The sequence below is a fragment of the Oncorhynchus clarkii genome, chromosome 16 (genome assembly GCF_045791955.1).
Source record: "Oncorhynchus clarkii lewisi isolate Uvic-CL-2024 chromosome 16, UVic_Ocla_1.0, whole genome shotgun sequence".
Classification (NCBI taxonomy): Eukaryota; Metazoa; Chordata; class Actinopteri; order Salmoniformes; family Salmonidae; genus Oncorhynchus; species Oncorhynchus clarkii.
In genome coordinates, this window is record NC_092162.1 from 12,306,664 (window position 1) to 12,322,527 (window position 15,864).

The following is a 15,864-nucleotide window of genomic DNA, read 5'->3' on the forward strand; positions in this document are numbered from 1 at the left end:
TTGTTATAGTGTTCTTAACTATGAAGTTGTTATAGTGTTCTTAACTATGAAGTTGCTATAGTGTTCTTAAACACGAAGTTGCTATAGTGTTCTTAAACATGAAGTTGTTATAGTGTTCTTAACTATGAAGTTGCTATAGTGTTCTTAACTATGAAGTTGTTATAGTGTTCTTAACTATGAAGTTATTATAGTGTTCTTAACTATGAAGTTGTTATAGTGTTCTTAACTATGAAGTTGCTATAGTGTTCTTAAACACGAAGTTGTTATAGTGTTCTTAAACATGAAGTTGTTATAGTGTTCTTAACTATGAAGTTGTTATAGTGTTCTTAACTAGGAAGTTGCTATAGTGTTCTTAAACACGAAGTTGCTATAGTGTTCTTAAACATGAAGTTGTTATAGTGTTCTTAACTATGAAGTTGCTATAGTGTTCTTAAACACGAAGTTGCTATAGTGTTCTTAAACATGAAGTTGTTATAGTGTTCTTAACTATGAAGTTGCTATAGTGTTCTTAAACACGAAGTTGCTATAGTGTTCTTAAACATGAAGTTGTTATAGTGTTCTTAACTATGAAGTTGTTATAGTGTTCTTAAACATGAAGTTGTTATAGTGTTCTTAACTATGAAGTTGCTATAGTGTTCTTAAACATGAAGTTGCTATAGTGTTCTTAACTATGAAGTTGCTATAGTGTTCTTAAACATGAAGTTGTTATAGTGTTCTTAACTATGAAGTTGCTATAGTGTTCTTAAACACGAAGTTGCTATAGTGTTCTTAAACATGAAGTTGTTATAGTGTTCTTAACTATGAAGTTGCTATAGTGTTCTTAACTATGAAGTTGTTATAGTGTTCTTAACTATGAAGTTATTATAGTGTTCTTAACTATGAAGTTGTTATAGTGTTCTTAACTATGAAGTTGCTATAGTGTTCTTAAACACGAAGTTGCTATAGTGTTCTTAAACATGAAGTTGTTATAGTGTTCTTAACTATGAAGTTGTTATAGTGTTCTTAACTAGGAAGTTGCTATAGTGTTCTTAAACACGAAGTTGCTATAGTGTTCTTAAACATGAAGTTGTTATAGTGTTCTTAACTATGAAGTTGCTATAGTGTTCTTAAACACGAAGTTGCTATAGTGTTCTTAAACATGAAGTTGTTATAGTGTTCTTAACTATGAAGTTGCTATAGTGTTCTTAAACACGAAGTTGCTATAGTGTTCTTAAACATGAAGTTGTTATAGTGTTCTTAACTATGAAGTTGTTATAGTGTTCTTAAACATGAAGTTGTTATAGTGTTCTTAACTATGAAGTTGCTATAGTGTTCTTAAACATGAAGTTGCTATAGTGTTCTTAACTATGAAGTTGCTATAGTGTTCTTAAACATGAAGTTGCTATAGTGTTCTTAACTATGAAGTTGCTATAGTGTTCTTAAACATGAAGTTGCTATAGTGTTCTTAACTATGAAGTTGCTAGTGTTCTTAAACATGAAGTTGTTATAGTGTTCTTAACTATGAAGTTGCTATAGTGTTCTTAAACATGAAGTTGTTATAGTGTTCTTAACTATGAAGTTGCTATAGTGTTCTTAACTATGAAGTTGCTATAGTGTTCTTAAATACAAAGTTGCTATAGTGTTCTTAAACATGAAGTTGTTATAGTGTTCTTAACTATGAAGTTGCTACAGTGTTCTTAAACACGAAGTTGCTATAGTGTTCTTAAACATGAAGTTGTTATAGTGTTCTTAACTATGAAGTTGTTATAGTGTTCTTAACTATGAAGTTGTTATAGTGTTCTTAACTATGAAGTTGTTATAGTGTTCTTAACTATGAAGTTGTTATAGTGTTCTTAACTGTGAAGTTGTTATAGTGTTCTTAACTATGAAGTTGTTATAGTGTTCTTAAACATGAAGTTGTTATAGTGTTCTTAACTATGAAGTTGCTATAGTGTTCTTAAACATGAAGTTGCTATAGTGTTCTTAACTATGAAGTTGCTATAGTGTTCTTAAACATGAAGTTGTTATAGTGTTCTTAACTATGAAGTTGCTATAGTGTTCTTAAACATGAAGTTGCTATAGTGTTCTTAACTATGAAGTTGTTATAGTGTTCTTAACTATGAAGTTGTTATAGTGTTCTTAACTATGAAGTTGCTACATTGTTCTTAAACACGAAGTTGCTATTGTGTTCTTAACTATGAAGTTGCTATAGTGTTCTTAAACATGAAGTTGTTATAGTGTTCTTAACTATGAAGTTGCTATAGTGTTCTTAAACATGAAGTTGCTATAGTGTTCTTAACTATGAAGTTGCTAGTGTTCTTAAACATGAAGTTGCTATAGTGTTCTTAACTATGAAGTTGTTATAGTGTTCTTAACTATGAAGTTGTTATAGTGTTCTTAACTATGAAGTTGTTATAGTGTTCTTAACTATGAAGTTGTAATAGTGTTCTTAACTATGAAGTTGCTATAGTGTTCTTAACTATGAAGTTGCTAGTGTTCTTAAACATGAAGTTGCTATAGTGTTCTTAACTATGAAGTTGTTATAGTGTTCTTAACTATGAAGTTGTTATAGTGTTCTTAACTATGAAGTTGTTATAGTGTTCTTAAATCTGAAGTTGTTATAGTGTTCTTAACTATGAAGTTGTTATAGTGTTCTTAACTATGAAGTTGTTAATGTGCTTCGCTCCATCCTTTGAAAACAGACACGTGAAAAAATTCTGGGGATGAGCATGCACATCTTCAATATGAACCCATTCTTCCTCTTCAGTGCATTTAACTATACGTTGTAAGTAAAAGCCTTGGGTTGTGAGTTAATACAACTCCAAATCTGGGAGGTTAAAACCACAGATTTAGGGACATGTACAACTTAATTTATTCTATGAGTTTTATTTCCCCATATAAAGTCTGTTATGGCCGAGTATATATTTTTTTTAAGAATGTATTTTACCAAATGTCGATCTAAAATCTTTTGGACATCAGAGCAATGTGGAGGGAATTCTATTTGAGTCAGAAAAAGGATATGATATGGTAGGTAAGATATACAAAACCTTGCAGAAAGTCTATCCAAATGACAATCTCTATTTAAACTATTGGAACCAAGACTTAAAAAGAACTGATATTGGCACAAGATGGAGTGAGTGTTGGAACATAACCAACGAATATAAATGTTAAATTGTCCATTGTTCTTGTCAATGTATGTTTTATATTTGTAAATACATTATTTTTTAAATTGACCAAACTTCAAACTGTTGCAAATGTTAGCTTGGCCCATTGACTGTCCACCACTGAAGCCACCATAGCCACCTGAGGGCTGACATAGCTCGAGGGAACACCAGGAGGCACTGTCTCTTTCAATCACAGTTTGACACTGGATATAATAATCCCTCCCTGATACTTTCACCTCTCTCTCCTCTCTCTCGTCTCCTCGCTTCTAATCCGAGCTGGGAGCAGGTCACTGTGCCACAAAACCACTGTGCCTATCTCTCACTGCCTCCAGTCAGCCAATCAAAACAGCCTGTAGACTCCTAACGGACTACTGAATGATATAATGCGTGGTTAAGGACTACTTCTCGGCTTTATGTCAAAAACAAATTACCATTCTAAGCACTCGCTTTCAGGAAAATAGTTTAATGTCAAATGAGGTGACAAGAAAAGATTTGGTTTGAATATGTTTACTTCCCCTTTGTACTTATTCTACATGAAATATCTGAATGCATATTCTGCTGCAGCATTAAAACATCCTTTTCAAAAGTGATCAGGTTAACCTCATGTCAGAGTTTGAGCCTTCTCTTGCCCAGGAGATGATTAAAAGGCGAGAGGTGAGCTTTTCTAAATCTCACCGTTCACTTTCTACTGGCCTGAGGAGAACTTCCGTCCGTCATGCCTGTGTGAGCTTCCAGTCCATTTCCTCTCTAATAAAGACAGCTTAACCTGCCTTAACCCTGACTACTTCCTTTGTTAACACTTCTCTCCCCACTGGTCGTCACGACTCCTGGAATCAATAAAGCTCCTTCAGCGGTCGTGGCCTCCTGTAAACCCATCATATAGTTGAATCCCTCCTTTATAACGGTCCTCACACCACACTGACTCAAAGACGGTCTGTCTGACTGTGTGAAAGAGGGAGCCCCAGGTCTTCATTCATTGACTTTACCAGTCAGTGTGATAGCTGCTCCTTTCTACACCTCAGGACCAATGACCTGAATAACATTGTTCCACAGCTATACCAGGACAGAGAAGAATGGCTGAACTTCAGGTAGCTATCATGTCAGAGCTTTTGTTAGGTTAACACAGTGACATGAAACCATTAAAAACAAAGAGTATTGATGTAATTGGAGCCGATTTGCAGAAAACCTTTTTTCTGTCACATTCACTTTTATCATTCATCTGTACTGTACTGCACATAAAGTAGGCTTGCTTGTATAACTTTACATTGTAATGCAGTACTTCATCATACACCCCACCTGATCTTCAGATTGGACTCTTCTACAATACTACCTCTCTTCTACAATACTACCTCTCTTCCACAATACTACCTCTCTTCCACTATACAACCTCTCTTCCACAATACTACCTCTCTTCCACAATACTACCTCTCTTCCACAATACAACCTCTCTTCCACAATACTACCTCTCTTCCACAATACTACCTCTCTTCCACAATACTACCTCTCTTCCATGACAGAACCTATCTTCCACGGTACAACCTCTCTTCCACGATACAACCTCTCTTCCACGACAGAACCGATCTTCCACGATACTACCTCTCTTCCACAACATAACCTCTCTTCCACGACAGAACCTCTCTTCCACGACAGAACCTCTCTTCCACGATACTACCTCTCTTCCACGACAGAACCTCTCTTCCACGACAGAACCTCTCTTCCACGATACAATCTTCTTGCGCAATAGTGCCTCTTTTCTACCAGGTCAACAACATACAGCAGCGGGAGGAATTGGAATATGTGAACAGCTGAACTTTAGGATGACTTTGCCTTAAGTGGTATGCAGTGATGAGAGGGATCTGAGAGAGGCTGCTGACTGTTCTGACATGGTGGGGCAATTCAGACACACACTGAGGTGGCCTAAAGAGAGCACGTTTCCATCAGAGAAATACACCTGTTCACTCTCCCTCTATCACCCTATCTTTACCTCTCTATTTTCCTCTCAGTCCTGGTGAAGTGATATTGGTGTATCATACTAATCATGTTACATATTCCCCAACTTTCATACTCTTCTATTGGAGGAGATTAGAAAGAAGTCGTTTCCCCTTCAGTATTGCAAATCTTCATATTATGGACCTTTCCACAGACAAGACTAACCAACTTACCCTTGCAGGGCTTTCTCCCCAAACCAGTCTCCTTTGCCCAGGCCTCGCAGGTACACAGGCATGTCATTGGAAGAATCCTCCCTGGTGACGTTCACCTGTAAGGAAAGGGATCAGCAGTCATTCATTGCTCTAATATTGGAGCCTCCCTCCGACCCCCCCCCCCCCGTGGCAGGGGAAAGGTCGCTAGACCAGTAAGCCTGTTATAAAATGACGCTATAACAGCAAGGAGTTCCATCACAAATTGATGGTATACCCTCAGGAGGATGAGGTTACCACTTTCTGACATTGAGCTAACCCCTACCGTAATCACCATAGTAGACAGGCCTTGGCTAGCCCCACTGACGCCGTGCACCATTAATACGTGCACCTCTATTATCAAAAGGTTGGTCACCTTTCCCTTGCTGATGATGAAGAAGGTGTCCCCTCTGGCTCCCTGTCTGATGATGTACTCCCCGTCCCCGTAGTGCGTCTGAAGAGAGAGGAAGAGAAGTGTCACTCAACACTGTCATGAACGGTCCGAAGAGACCTGTCAAGAGTCCTCAGCGTCAGGCATGCAACCACCATGTTGAATCTACACCAGTCCCCCGACGTAGAACGGCCTTTAGGAAAATAGGACCACTGTGTGCACAGACCATGTACTGTCAGACATCAGTTGCGATGTTGAAAATGATACATTCTATTTTTTCTGAGTGAAACATCCTGCATTTAGTCAGATTGTGACCATCACTCAGTGAGGGAAGAGAGTGAGAGAGTAGGGGCGTGTGAGCGGGATGGGAGGGGGGACAGAGAAATAGGGCTGCTGCTGCTTCATGTCCATCCTTGGCAGCAGGGATCAATATGTGAAGTGTTTCCAATAATTACCGCAATAATGATCCCATTTTTTACTAATACTGTAGAACTTTGTTCTAAAGCTGTATCGGTACCCATTGGGCGCAGTGATCGCAATATATTGGCTATATCCAGGAAAGCCAAAGTTCCAAAAGCAGGGCCTAAAATAGTGTATAAGCGATCATACAAAAGATTTAGCTGTGACTCCTATGTGGAGGATGTTAAAAATATTTGTTGGTCTGATGTGATTAATAAGTCGCATCCAGACATTGCATTTGATACATTTATGAAATTGCTTCTTCCAATTATTGACAGACTGTTAAGAAACTGACTGTTGGAACTGTTAAGGCTCCATGGATTGATGAGGAATTGAACAACTGTATGGTTGAAGGAGATGGGGTAAAAGGAGTGGCTAATAAGTCTGTCTGCACATCTTACTGCAAATTGAGAAATTATATAACTAAACTCAACAAAAAGAAGAAACCGTTTTTAAAAATGTATTTAACCTTTATTTAACTAGGCAAGTCAGTTAAGAACAAATGTTTATTAACAATGACGGCCTACCCTGGTCAAACACTAACCCAGATGATGCTGGGCCAATTGTGTGCCGCCCTATGGGAATCAAACCAGGGTCTGTAGTGAGATGCAGTGCCTTAGACCACTGTGCCACTCGGGAGCCAAGATCAATGATTTATAGAATGATGGAGAAAAAAAAACTTTGGAGTACTTTAAATGAAATTATGGGCAGAAAGACACATTAAATGACATATATCATCAAATCAGATGGCTTATTCATCATAAAACCATCTGATGTTGCCAATTATGTTAATGATTACTTCATTGGCAAAGTAGGAAAACTTAGGCAGGAAATGCCAGTAATGAACAGTGAGCCACCGTACTCATGCATAAAAAAACAATAATGAAAGAAAAGCATTGTAAGTTTGAATTTTGCAAAGATAGTGTGGGAGAGGTGGAACAATTATTGTTATCGATCAAAAATGACAAACCTCCTGGAATTGACAACTTAGAGGGAACGCTACTGAGAATGGTAGCTGACCCTAGGGCTGCCGCCACACCGGCAGTCATGAGTCATTACCTCAGTAAAATTCCATGTGACCGTTGAGTCACAGTAACCCCCTTTTATGCACTCTGGACATGGCTTTGTAGTACCCAATTTGCTAACTACCATCGGGTCCCGATGGCCTGCTACTCATGGCTCTATTGTCCCTCTGACCACTCTGACATCAATGTCAATGAAATCGAAAATGACATCAAAATCACAGTAGTTCTAAATCTCACCTCACTGTGATGCTCAATCTGAAGAAAGAAGTTCAACAGCAGGTTGAGACAGTGCAAAACATGGTTGTTGTGGATGTTGATTCAAAGCCTAACATCAAATCAAATTTTATTTGGCACATACACATGGTTAGCAGATGTTAATGCGAGTGTAGCGAAATGCTTGTGCTTCTAGTTCCGAAAATGCAGTAATAACCAACGAGTAATCTAACTAACAATTCCAAAACTACTACCTTATACCCACAAGTGTAAAGGGATAAAGAATATGTACATAAAGATATGTGAATGAGTGATGGTACAGAACGGCATAGGCAAGATGCAGTAGATGGTATCGAGTACAGTATATACATATGAGATGAGTATGTAAACAAAATGGCATAGTTTAAAGTGGCTAGTGATACATGTATTACATAAAGATGTAGTAGATGATATAGAGTACAGTATATACGTAGACATATGAGATTAATAATGTAGGGTATGTAAACATTATATTAAGTAGCATTGTTTAAAGTGGCTAGTGATATATTTGACATCAATTCCCATTATTAAAGTGGCTGGAGTAAATAAATGTATGCCAGTGTGTTGGCAGCAGCCACTCAATGTTAGTGGTGGCTGTTTAACAGTCTGATGGCCTTGAGATAGAAGCTGTGGCAGGCCAGGCCATTAACCAAGGTTGCCAGGTGCACGGTGTTTCCTTCGACACATTGGTACGGCTGGCTTCCGGGTTGGATGCGCGTTGTGTTAAGAAGCAGTGCGGCTTGGTTGGGTTGTGTATCGGAGGATGCATGACTTTCAACCTTTGTCTCTCCCGAGCCCGTACGGGAGTTGTAGCAATGAGACAAAAACATTTTTAAATGCACTTTCAGTTGTGCCAAGCTTATAGTAGCGTCACAGCCAAGAAGACTCGAGGCTGTGATTGCTGTCAAAGGTGCTTCAACAATGTACTGAGTAAAGGGTCTAAATGTGTTATTTCTGTTTTTTATTTGTATTATATTTTCAAAAATAAAAAACAGTTTGTCATTATGGGGTATTGTGTGTAGAAAAAAGGGAAAGAGGGAAAAAAAACTATTTAGAATAAGGCAAAATAACGTAACAAAATGTGGAAAAAGTCAAGGGGTCTGAATACTTTCTGAATGCACTGTATCTAATAGAACTCAGAGGGTTTTCTTAAATGGAAGCATCTCTAATGTCATGTATGTAAAGTGCGGTGTACCGCAGGGCAGTTCTCTAGGCCCTCTACTCTTTTCTATTTTTACCAATGACCTACCACTGGCATTAAACATAGCATGTGTGTCCATGTATGCTGATGACTATATACGCATCAGCAACCACAGCTAATGAAGTCACTGAAACCCTTAACAAAGAGTTGCAGTCTGTTTTGGAATGGGTAGCTAATAATAAATTGGTCCTGAACATCTCTAAAACTAAGAGCATTGTATTTGGTACAAATCATTCCCTAAGTTCTAGACCTGAGCTGAATCTGGTAATGGATGGTGTGGCTGTTGACCAAGTTGAGGAGACTAAATTACTTGGTGCTACCTTAGATTGTAAACTGTCATGGTCAAAACATATAGATTCAATGGTTGTAAAGATGGGGAGAGGTCTGTCTATATTAAAGAGATGCTCTTTTTTTTGAAACCACACTCCACAAAGCAAGTCCTGCAGGCTCTAGTTTGATCTTATCTTGATTATTGTCCAGTCATATGGTCAAGTGCTGCAAAGAAAGACCTAGTTAAGCTGCAGCTGGCCCAGCATGTCTTGCTCTTCATTGTAATCAGAGGGCTAATATTAATACTATGCATGCCAGTCTCTCTTGGCTAAGAGTTGAGGAAAGACTGACTGCGTCACTTTTTTTTAATAAGAAACATTGTGTTGGAAATTCCAAATGGTTTGCATAGTCAACTTACACACAGCACTAACACGCACACTTCCCCCACCAGACATGCCACCAGGGGTCTTTTCACTGTCCCCAGGTCCAGAACAAACTCAAGGAAACAGTATTATACAGAGCCAGGAGTTCATGGAACTCCCTTCCATCTTATATAGTGCAAGTGAACAACAAACCTGGTTTCAATAAACAAATTAAATAATACCCTTTACAGCACAACGCCTCTCCCTCATGTGACCTTCTTGTTGTGTGTGTGTACTGACACGTATGTGTAACTCACACCCTACATGTTCATGTTTTTAAATGTATGGAAATTGTAAAGTCTTTTGTCTGTAATGTATTTTTCGTTTTGTGTCAGACCCCAGTAAGACTAGATGTCGCTAATGGCGATCTTAATAAATCAAATCATATCCCTCCCTCCAACTGCTCAGATGTGGTCAGAGAGAAAAAGGGCGAGCGATTTTGACATCTGATGCTGGGGAATGAGTAAATAAACTTGAAGCCTTTTAATTTCATTATGTGCTAATTTAATAATAATATAATATTACTATATTACATATTCTACATGTCATTTATGTTGTCATTCATTCTCCCCTGACCGCTACCCCCTATTGTGTAGCAGTGAGCTGTTCTAAAGGACCAATCAGGGACGACCCTCACAGGTTCCCATCCTGCCACTTCACTGAGCAGCAGCAGCCCAGGGTCTGGTCCGTCAGGTTTCAGTGTTCCAGCCACAACGTATCAAATGACCTGCTTTTATTCCCCACTGTTTGGTTTTCAGAGTGGCAGGAAGGCAACTGAACCTCTGTGCAGGCAGCACTACATTAACTTGGACTTTGTATTTATTATGGATCCCCATTAGCTCCACCAAACTTGGACATTGGTGGAGGGAGTAATGAAACACAGTAGGGATGTTTTTTAAATTGATGATAAATAGGTCTGATGTAAAAGTAGATGTATATAATACGTCACAGATCAATAGTACCAGGTTTTTATTGATTGATGGCAGCTGACAGCTTTGAATTTCATGTCAAAGGTTAGGTACATCAAGAAGACAGAGATCAACATGATCTGGAAGCCTGGCCCCCAGATTCATTTAAAATAGACAGCAGAACCATTTCAATAAAGATGGAGCGAAGCAGAGGGTCATGAATCGGAAATGAGATTCCATGGTATAATGGGCAGGCTTATCAAGGGGAAATTACGGCCTGTACTGTACTCTATGTAGCATCGCTATGCATCAAATCATAAATAAATAAATAGTAGTCAAAGAGTAAATCCTATTTCTAATAATCTACAATCACCGATGATTGACAGGTTGCAGGGAAATTTTCATTTTTCATTCCTCTCACTCTCTCAGCCTGAGACTATCGATTGGTAATAGCTGCTTAATTCTCCTCCTTCTTCTTCCATATTTGAGGACACAGCAGATTGTGAGGATCACAGAACACGACGGGAGTCGAGACAAGTCGTCCCACACATTAACGCAACCCTCACACATCAGCTGGAAAACAGTGAACTCTTGACATGCTCTGCTCTGCTCCGTATGGGCCAGAACAGACAGTGTGGGAACGGGGAACGTCTGGAATTAAAAATAAACCTCTACTCCCAAACCAACCACTGCCTGCCTAGTCACACATCCATAGTAGGATCTTGTAGGTTTGATACCACCATGATTAATACCGGCAATGCTTACATTCTTTATTCTTTACCAGGACTGTGTGTTCCTCCTGCTCTGGAATGACTGTAAGTGACACTAAACAAACACAGCTCAGCGATTGACTTTTAGAGAGTAAAGAGTGTTTATGCGAGTCAGTATATATTTACCTCACAGGCTGGTCAGGGAGGAACAGTCATCATCAGTAACTAAGGTGAGCTATCTTTCAACAGCTCTTTCAAAGTTTCTTCCTGTGCTTTAGTTTATTTTTAGGCCTGGGAGAAAATGTCACCGTTATTCATTGAAGCTGCATGGGAAAAGAAATCCATTAAGATGGAGAAGAAAGAAAGAAATGGCTAGTTTAAAGGGAAAATGACATTTTGGGCTGACACAGACTTAGTTTTGTCTTTCTCCCAAATTGAAACATACCACCTGTGTCATGAGCGGTTTCTGCCAAGGAATGAGCTTTACAATGAGTAGAAGACAGATATGTGTCCCTATAAACTACACAGCATGAATAGTGAATATAACTGCATTTAACATCATAACACCTTTTTAATCTCACTTTAAAAGATGAATTGAGCATTGATGAAAGTGAACTTATCAGACAATTCTTATGTTCATTATGAAAGGTGGCTAGAACTTCAAACAGTAATCTTGGAGGTGTAATGGGTATTTCTCACGATGTATTTGGCAAATCAGTAAAGGAAAGGGAAGGCATGGTTGAAGTACGATGATGAAAAGGTGCCCTCACAGACGCAGAAAATTCTGCTACACAACACTGAATTACTTCTTTACTTCGTGGCATTACTTATCTACCACTTTGTTTTACACTAATCAGTTCCTTTCTTACATGGGGCACCCCTATCTCCTTTGGTTTCCATGTGGAAAGAGAACCCAAGACCTACTCTTCAGTTCTGTTATACAGAGACTGTTAGCTGATATGGGTGGTGAGTTTGGTACCCTGCCCAGCAGTGCTTGACTTGGGAAGGAGCACACTGGAGTAGAGTACCAGCACCTCAGATGTTCTACTGCTTGAGTTCCTGGACCTCTAATAGGACGTACACTGTATTCAGAAAGTATTCAGACCAATTGACTATTTCCACATTTTGTAGCCTTATTCTAAAATGGATAATCTCATCAATCTACACACAATACCCCACAATGACAAAACAAAAACAGTTTTTTTAATGTTTGCAAATGTATACATTTTTTTTATATACAGTATATATATATATATATATATATATATATACATATACATACATACATACATAAGTATTCAGACCCTTTACTCAGTACTTTTGTTGAAGCACCTTTGGCAGCAATTACAGCATCAAGTCTTCTTGGGTATGACGCTACAAGCTTTTCACACCTGTATCTGTGGAGTTTCTCCCATTCTTCTCTGCAGATCCTCTCAAGCTCTGTCAGGTTGGATGGGGAGTGTCACTGCACAGCTATTTTCACATCTCTCCAGAGATGTTTGATCGGGTTCAAGTTCGGGCTCTGGCTGGTTTGTTACTATGGGATATTGTGCGTAGATTAATAAGGAATTGTTTTTATTTAATCCATTTTAGAATAAGGCTGTAACGTAACAAAATGTGGAAAAAGTCTGCATACTTACCGAATGCACTGTACATAAACATAAAAAAGTACGGTGGAGCTCCTGTATCTAAATATAAACACCACCGACAACCAAAATGAGTACCGGCACCTATTTCAGTCCAAGTCAAACTGATGCCCAGTCATCCGTTGCCATAGAAACCACGCCGCAGGGTTCTGTCAAAGTTTTTTTTTTATTGTGTCTGTCACCGCACTATGCTGTTATTTTACACTGACTGAAGCGGGAAGACAAAGTAAGTAACAAAATGATGCCATTTGAAAAAAATCTATATGTGAGCATAGACTGGCCAGAAACCACACCGTAATAATAATTATAATGCTACATGGGACTTATATAGCGCTTTTCAAGTCACTTTACAATTGTAGAAACGAAACAAACAGATGAAAACAAGACCACAACAGGAAGAAACACAACATGAAACAAACAGATGAAAACAAGACCACAACAGGAAGAAACACAACATGAAACAAACAGATGAAAACAAGACCACAACAGGAAGAAACACAACATGAAACAAACAGATGAAAACAAGACCACAACAGGAAGAAACACAACATGAAACAAACAGATGAAAACAAGACCACAACAGGAAGAAACACAACATGAAACAAAGGAACGGGGAGGGACTTAAGAAGGTAAAAGAGTGGGATGTTCTAGTGTATGAATCAGCAAGCAGGTGTGTGTGGGTGTGTGTGTGAGAGAGAGAGAGAGAGAGAGAGAGTGTGTGTGTGTGTGTGTGAGAGAGAGAGTGTGTGTGGGAGAGAGGGTGTGTGTGTGTGGGGGGGGGGGCTCCAGAACTTTGGAGGAATACCATGAGACTCCTGTGTTTTAAAGTAGATTCTCCTGTAATCATGGAGGAAAGCCTGAGTGTTCTCCCTATAGATATCTCACAGGAGTCCTTATCCCACACTGCAAGGCTGTAGAAGATTGTTCCATAATCCAGCCACTTGAGAAGCCTCCATGGCACGTCTTTCGAGGAAAACATTACTACTTGAATGCATAAGTATTAGTCTAAGTATGCACCGACTACACACACACAGTCCTTTGTATGCAAACATCTTCACTGCTTTTTACCTGACATGATGACTGACAGTAGTAATGAGATAAATCTTTCTGAGGTTTAAACGAAATGCCATGCGTCATAGATGTTGTTGTAACGTTGGGTTTTGCTGAGGTTCCTAATGTTCTCGTCCGTAACCTGCACTACTGGGTTTCCTCATTTAAATCATTTTAGTGCAGTAATTGTTTATTATTTTAGGGTACACTGAAGCTAAACACTACTGTAGTTAGTCAGAGGCAAAAAACACAGCACATACTGTACCCAGAGAGGATTGTGTTAACACTGAGATGCAACACCTTAACGTTGAGAACTATGCAATTAACTATATGACATTTTTTAAATCATACTTTCACATCTAGGCAAATCACCATGACAGCAAACTATTTGCAAGAAACTAAAGTTTCCAATTCCTCGTCATTACCTTAACTGTATGTTTCACTGCTGCTCAAATTCAATCAGTGCTGCTACGCAATTATCAACAGTAGATCTGTCTGATACATTTTCTCTATCATGTGAACAACAATATGAAGCACAGACAGAAAATCACTGCACAGTTACAAATGGTAATTAATGGACTAATGGCTATTTGTGAGAAAGGGGTGACATTTGGGTGAGGAGATTGTCCGTGTTGTGTCGTTCCATGGTGAGGCTGCATAAAGTCTGATAGATTCCAGCGTCTTCTGGCGATGTATACAGGTACACACATAATCACACACACGCACGAATGCACGCACACACAACACACGCGAACAACATGCAAAGACACATCGGCAGTGATCTCACCTACACCACACTGAATAGCAGCATATTTATCACCAGCCCCCTTTGGAGCACCCTTCAACTGTTTGAACATTCTGTGTTTTCCCTCATGTTTTATTTCAGTCATTCAGCGAACAGATCCAGACTGATAGTGTCTTGGTAGTCAGTGGGGCATTCTGGGTCTGAAGATGGAAATAAAACATGAGTTCTAGTTTTATTCATCTGAAACTATACGGCACTATGGATTGGATTTGGTGTGATGTGACCAAATACTGTTTAATCAGATGAATCATAAGTAAGACGTATGTTTTCCCTTTGCATGTCATTCTATTATTGCTCTGTAAGGGGCTGAAGAAGTCAGGTTGACTCAGAAGCAGCAGTTGGAGCCAATGAAAACTGAGGCCAACGCATTAAAAAACAAAACATGGTTTGATATATAGGCTGGTTGAGGAATAAGGATGTGTGTCCTTAAAAATGGAGCTAATCCTCTATTGATCCAATAGATTAAAATAACCATGAAATAATGTATTTGATTCCTTTGTGATTTTTTTGTGGTCATACTTAACCGCAAATTATATTGTTCTCGTTTTAATGACCAAATGTTCTTTGGAAACCAGTTATACTGGAGGTCAAGTCATCTAATTAACTTGGAACAGCAGAGAGATTCTTGCTGTAAATAAACAAGCATAAAGATTTAGGAGGTGAAGGACTGTAGAGACTTGATGTAATATGTCCGCGTTTCTCAAGTGATCCTAAGGACCCCCGTACCACCGTTTTGGGAAACATCTGCATGCCAATGAATAGTAAGATGATTAGTCCATCTGCTCTGAGGATGGGATTACACCTGGAATTGCTCCCTCTCACTCATGAACCACAAAGTAGACACTGTTTATTATAATATTCTGATCAGGACCAGAATGGTTTTTCTGACCATGTGACGAGACTAGGAATACTTCTGGGCGCTGGTTATAGTCTAGTTTACAGTTATTCTCGGTCATGTCATGTGGTCATGAAAATCTCTTGAGTCTTGCCTCGGAGGCAGAACTGAGAGATTTCCGCTAGATCGGCCAACTGCAAAGTCAAAATTGGCTATAAAATGTATGGACTTAATTTAAGGTTAGGGTTAGGCATTAGGGTTAGCAATGTTGTTAAGGTTATGGTTAGGTTTAAAATCAGATTGTATGACTTTGTGGCTGTGCCAGATAGTGACCACTCTGCAGAGCTGCCTTCAGAACACGATGCATGACGAAAAAAACGCCAATTCTGAGACTGTATTGCAGGCAGAGTTAGCTCAGACGTTGTCGCAGTGAGTTTTACCTCAGGTTGTGTCTGGTGAGTTATTGATTACAGATAAGAACTCAAATCAATTCAAAGGGCTCTGTCAGACCAGGACAGGAGACCTGAAATGCACTTCCACTACTATGAAGACTGCAATGACTACAAATTG

At 38.9% G+C, this 15,864-nt stretch overlaps 1 protein-coding gene across 3 annotated transcripts in view; it reads right to left on the reverse strand.

The window, feature by feature from the left end:
• The window catches only part of LOC139367969 (cGMP-dependent protein kinase 1), a 182,253-nt gene that overhangs the window by 42,997 nt on the left and 123,392 nt on the right, over positions 1–15,864 (reverse strand). For all 3 annotated transcript variants that reach the window (XM_071106398.1, XM_071106397.1, XM_071106396.1), the window contains exons 6-7: positions 5,697–5,774; positions 5,306–5,400 (exon numbers count right to left, since the gene is read on the reverse strand). In XM_071106398.1, coding sequence (XP_070962499.1) covers positions 5,306–5,400; positions 5,697–5,774 — 173 coding nt within the window. The remainder of the gene's footprint in view (positions 1–5,305; positions 5,401–5,696; positions 5,775–15,864) is intronic.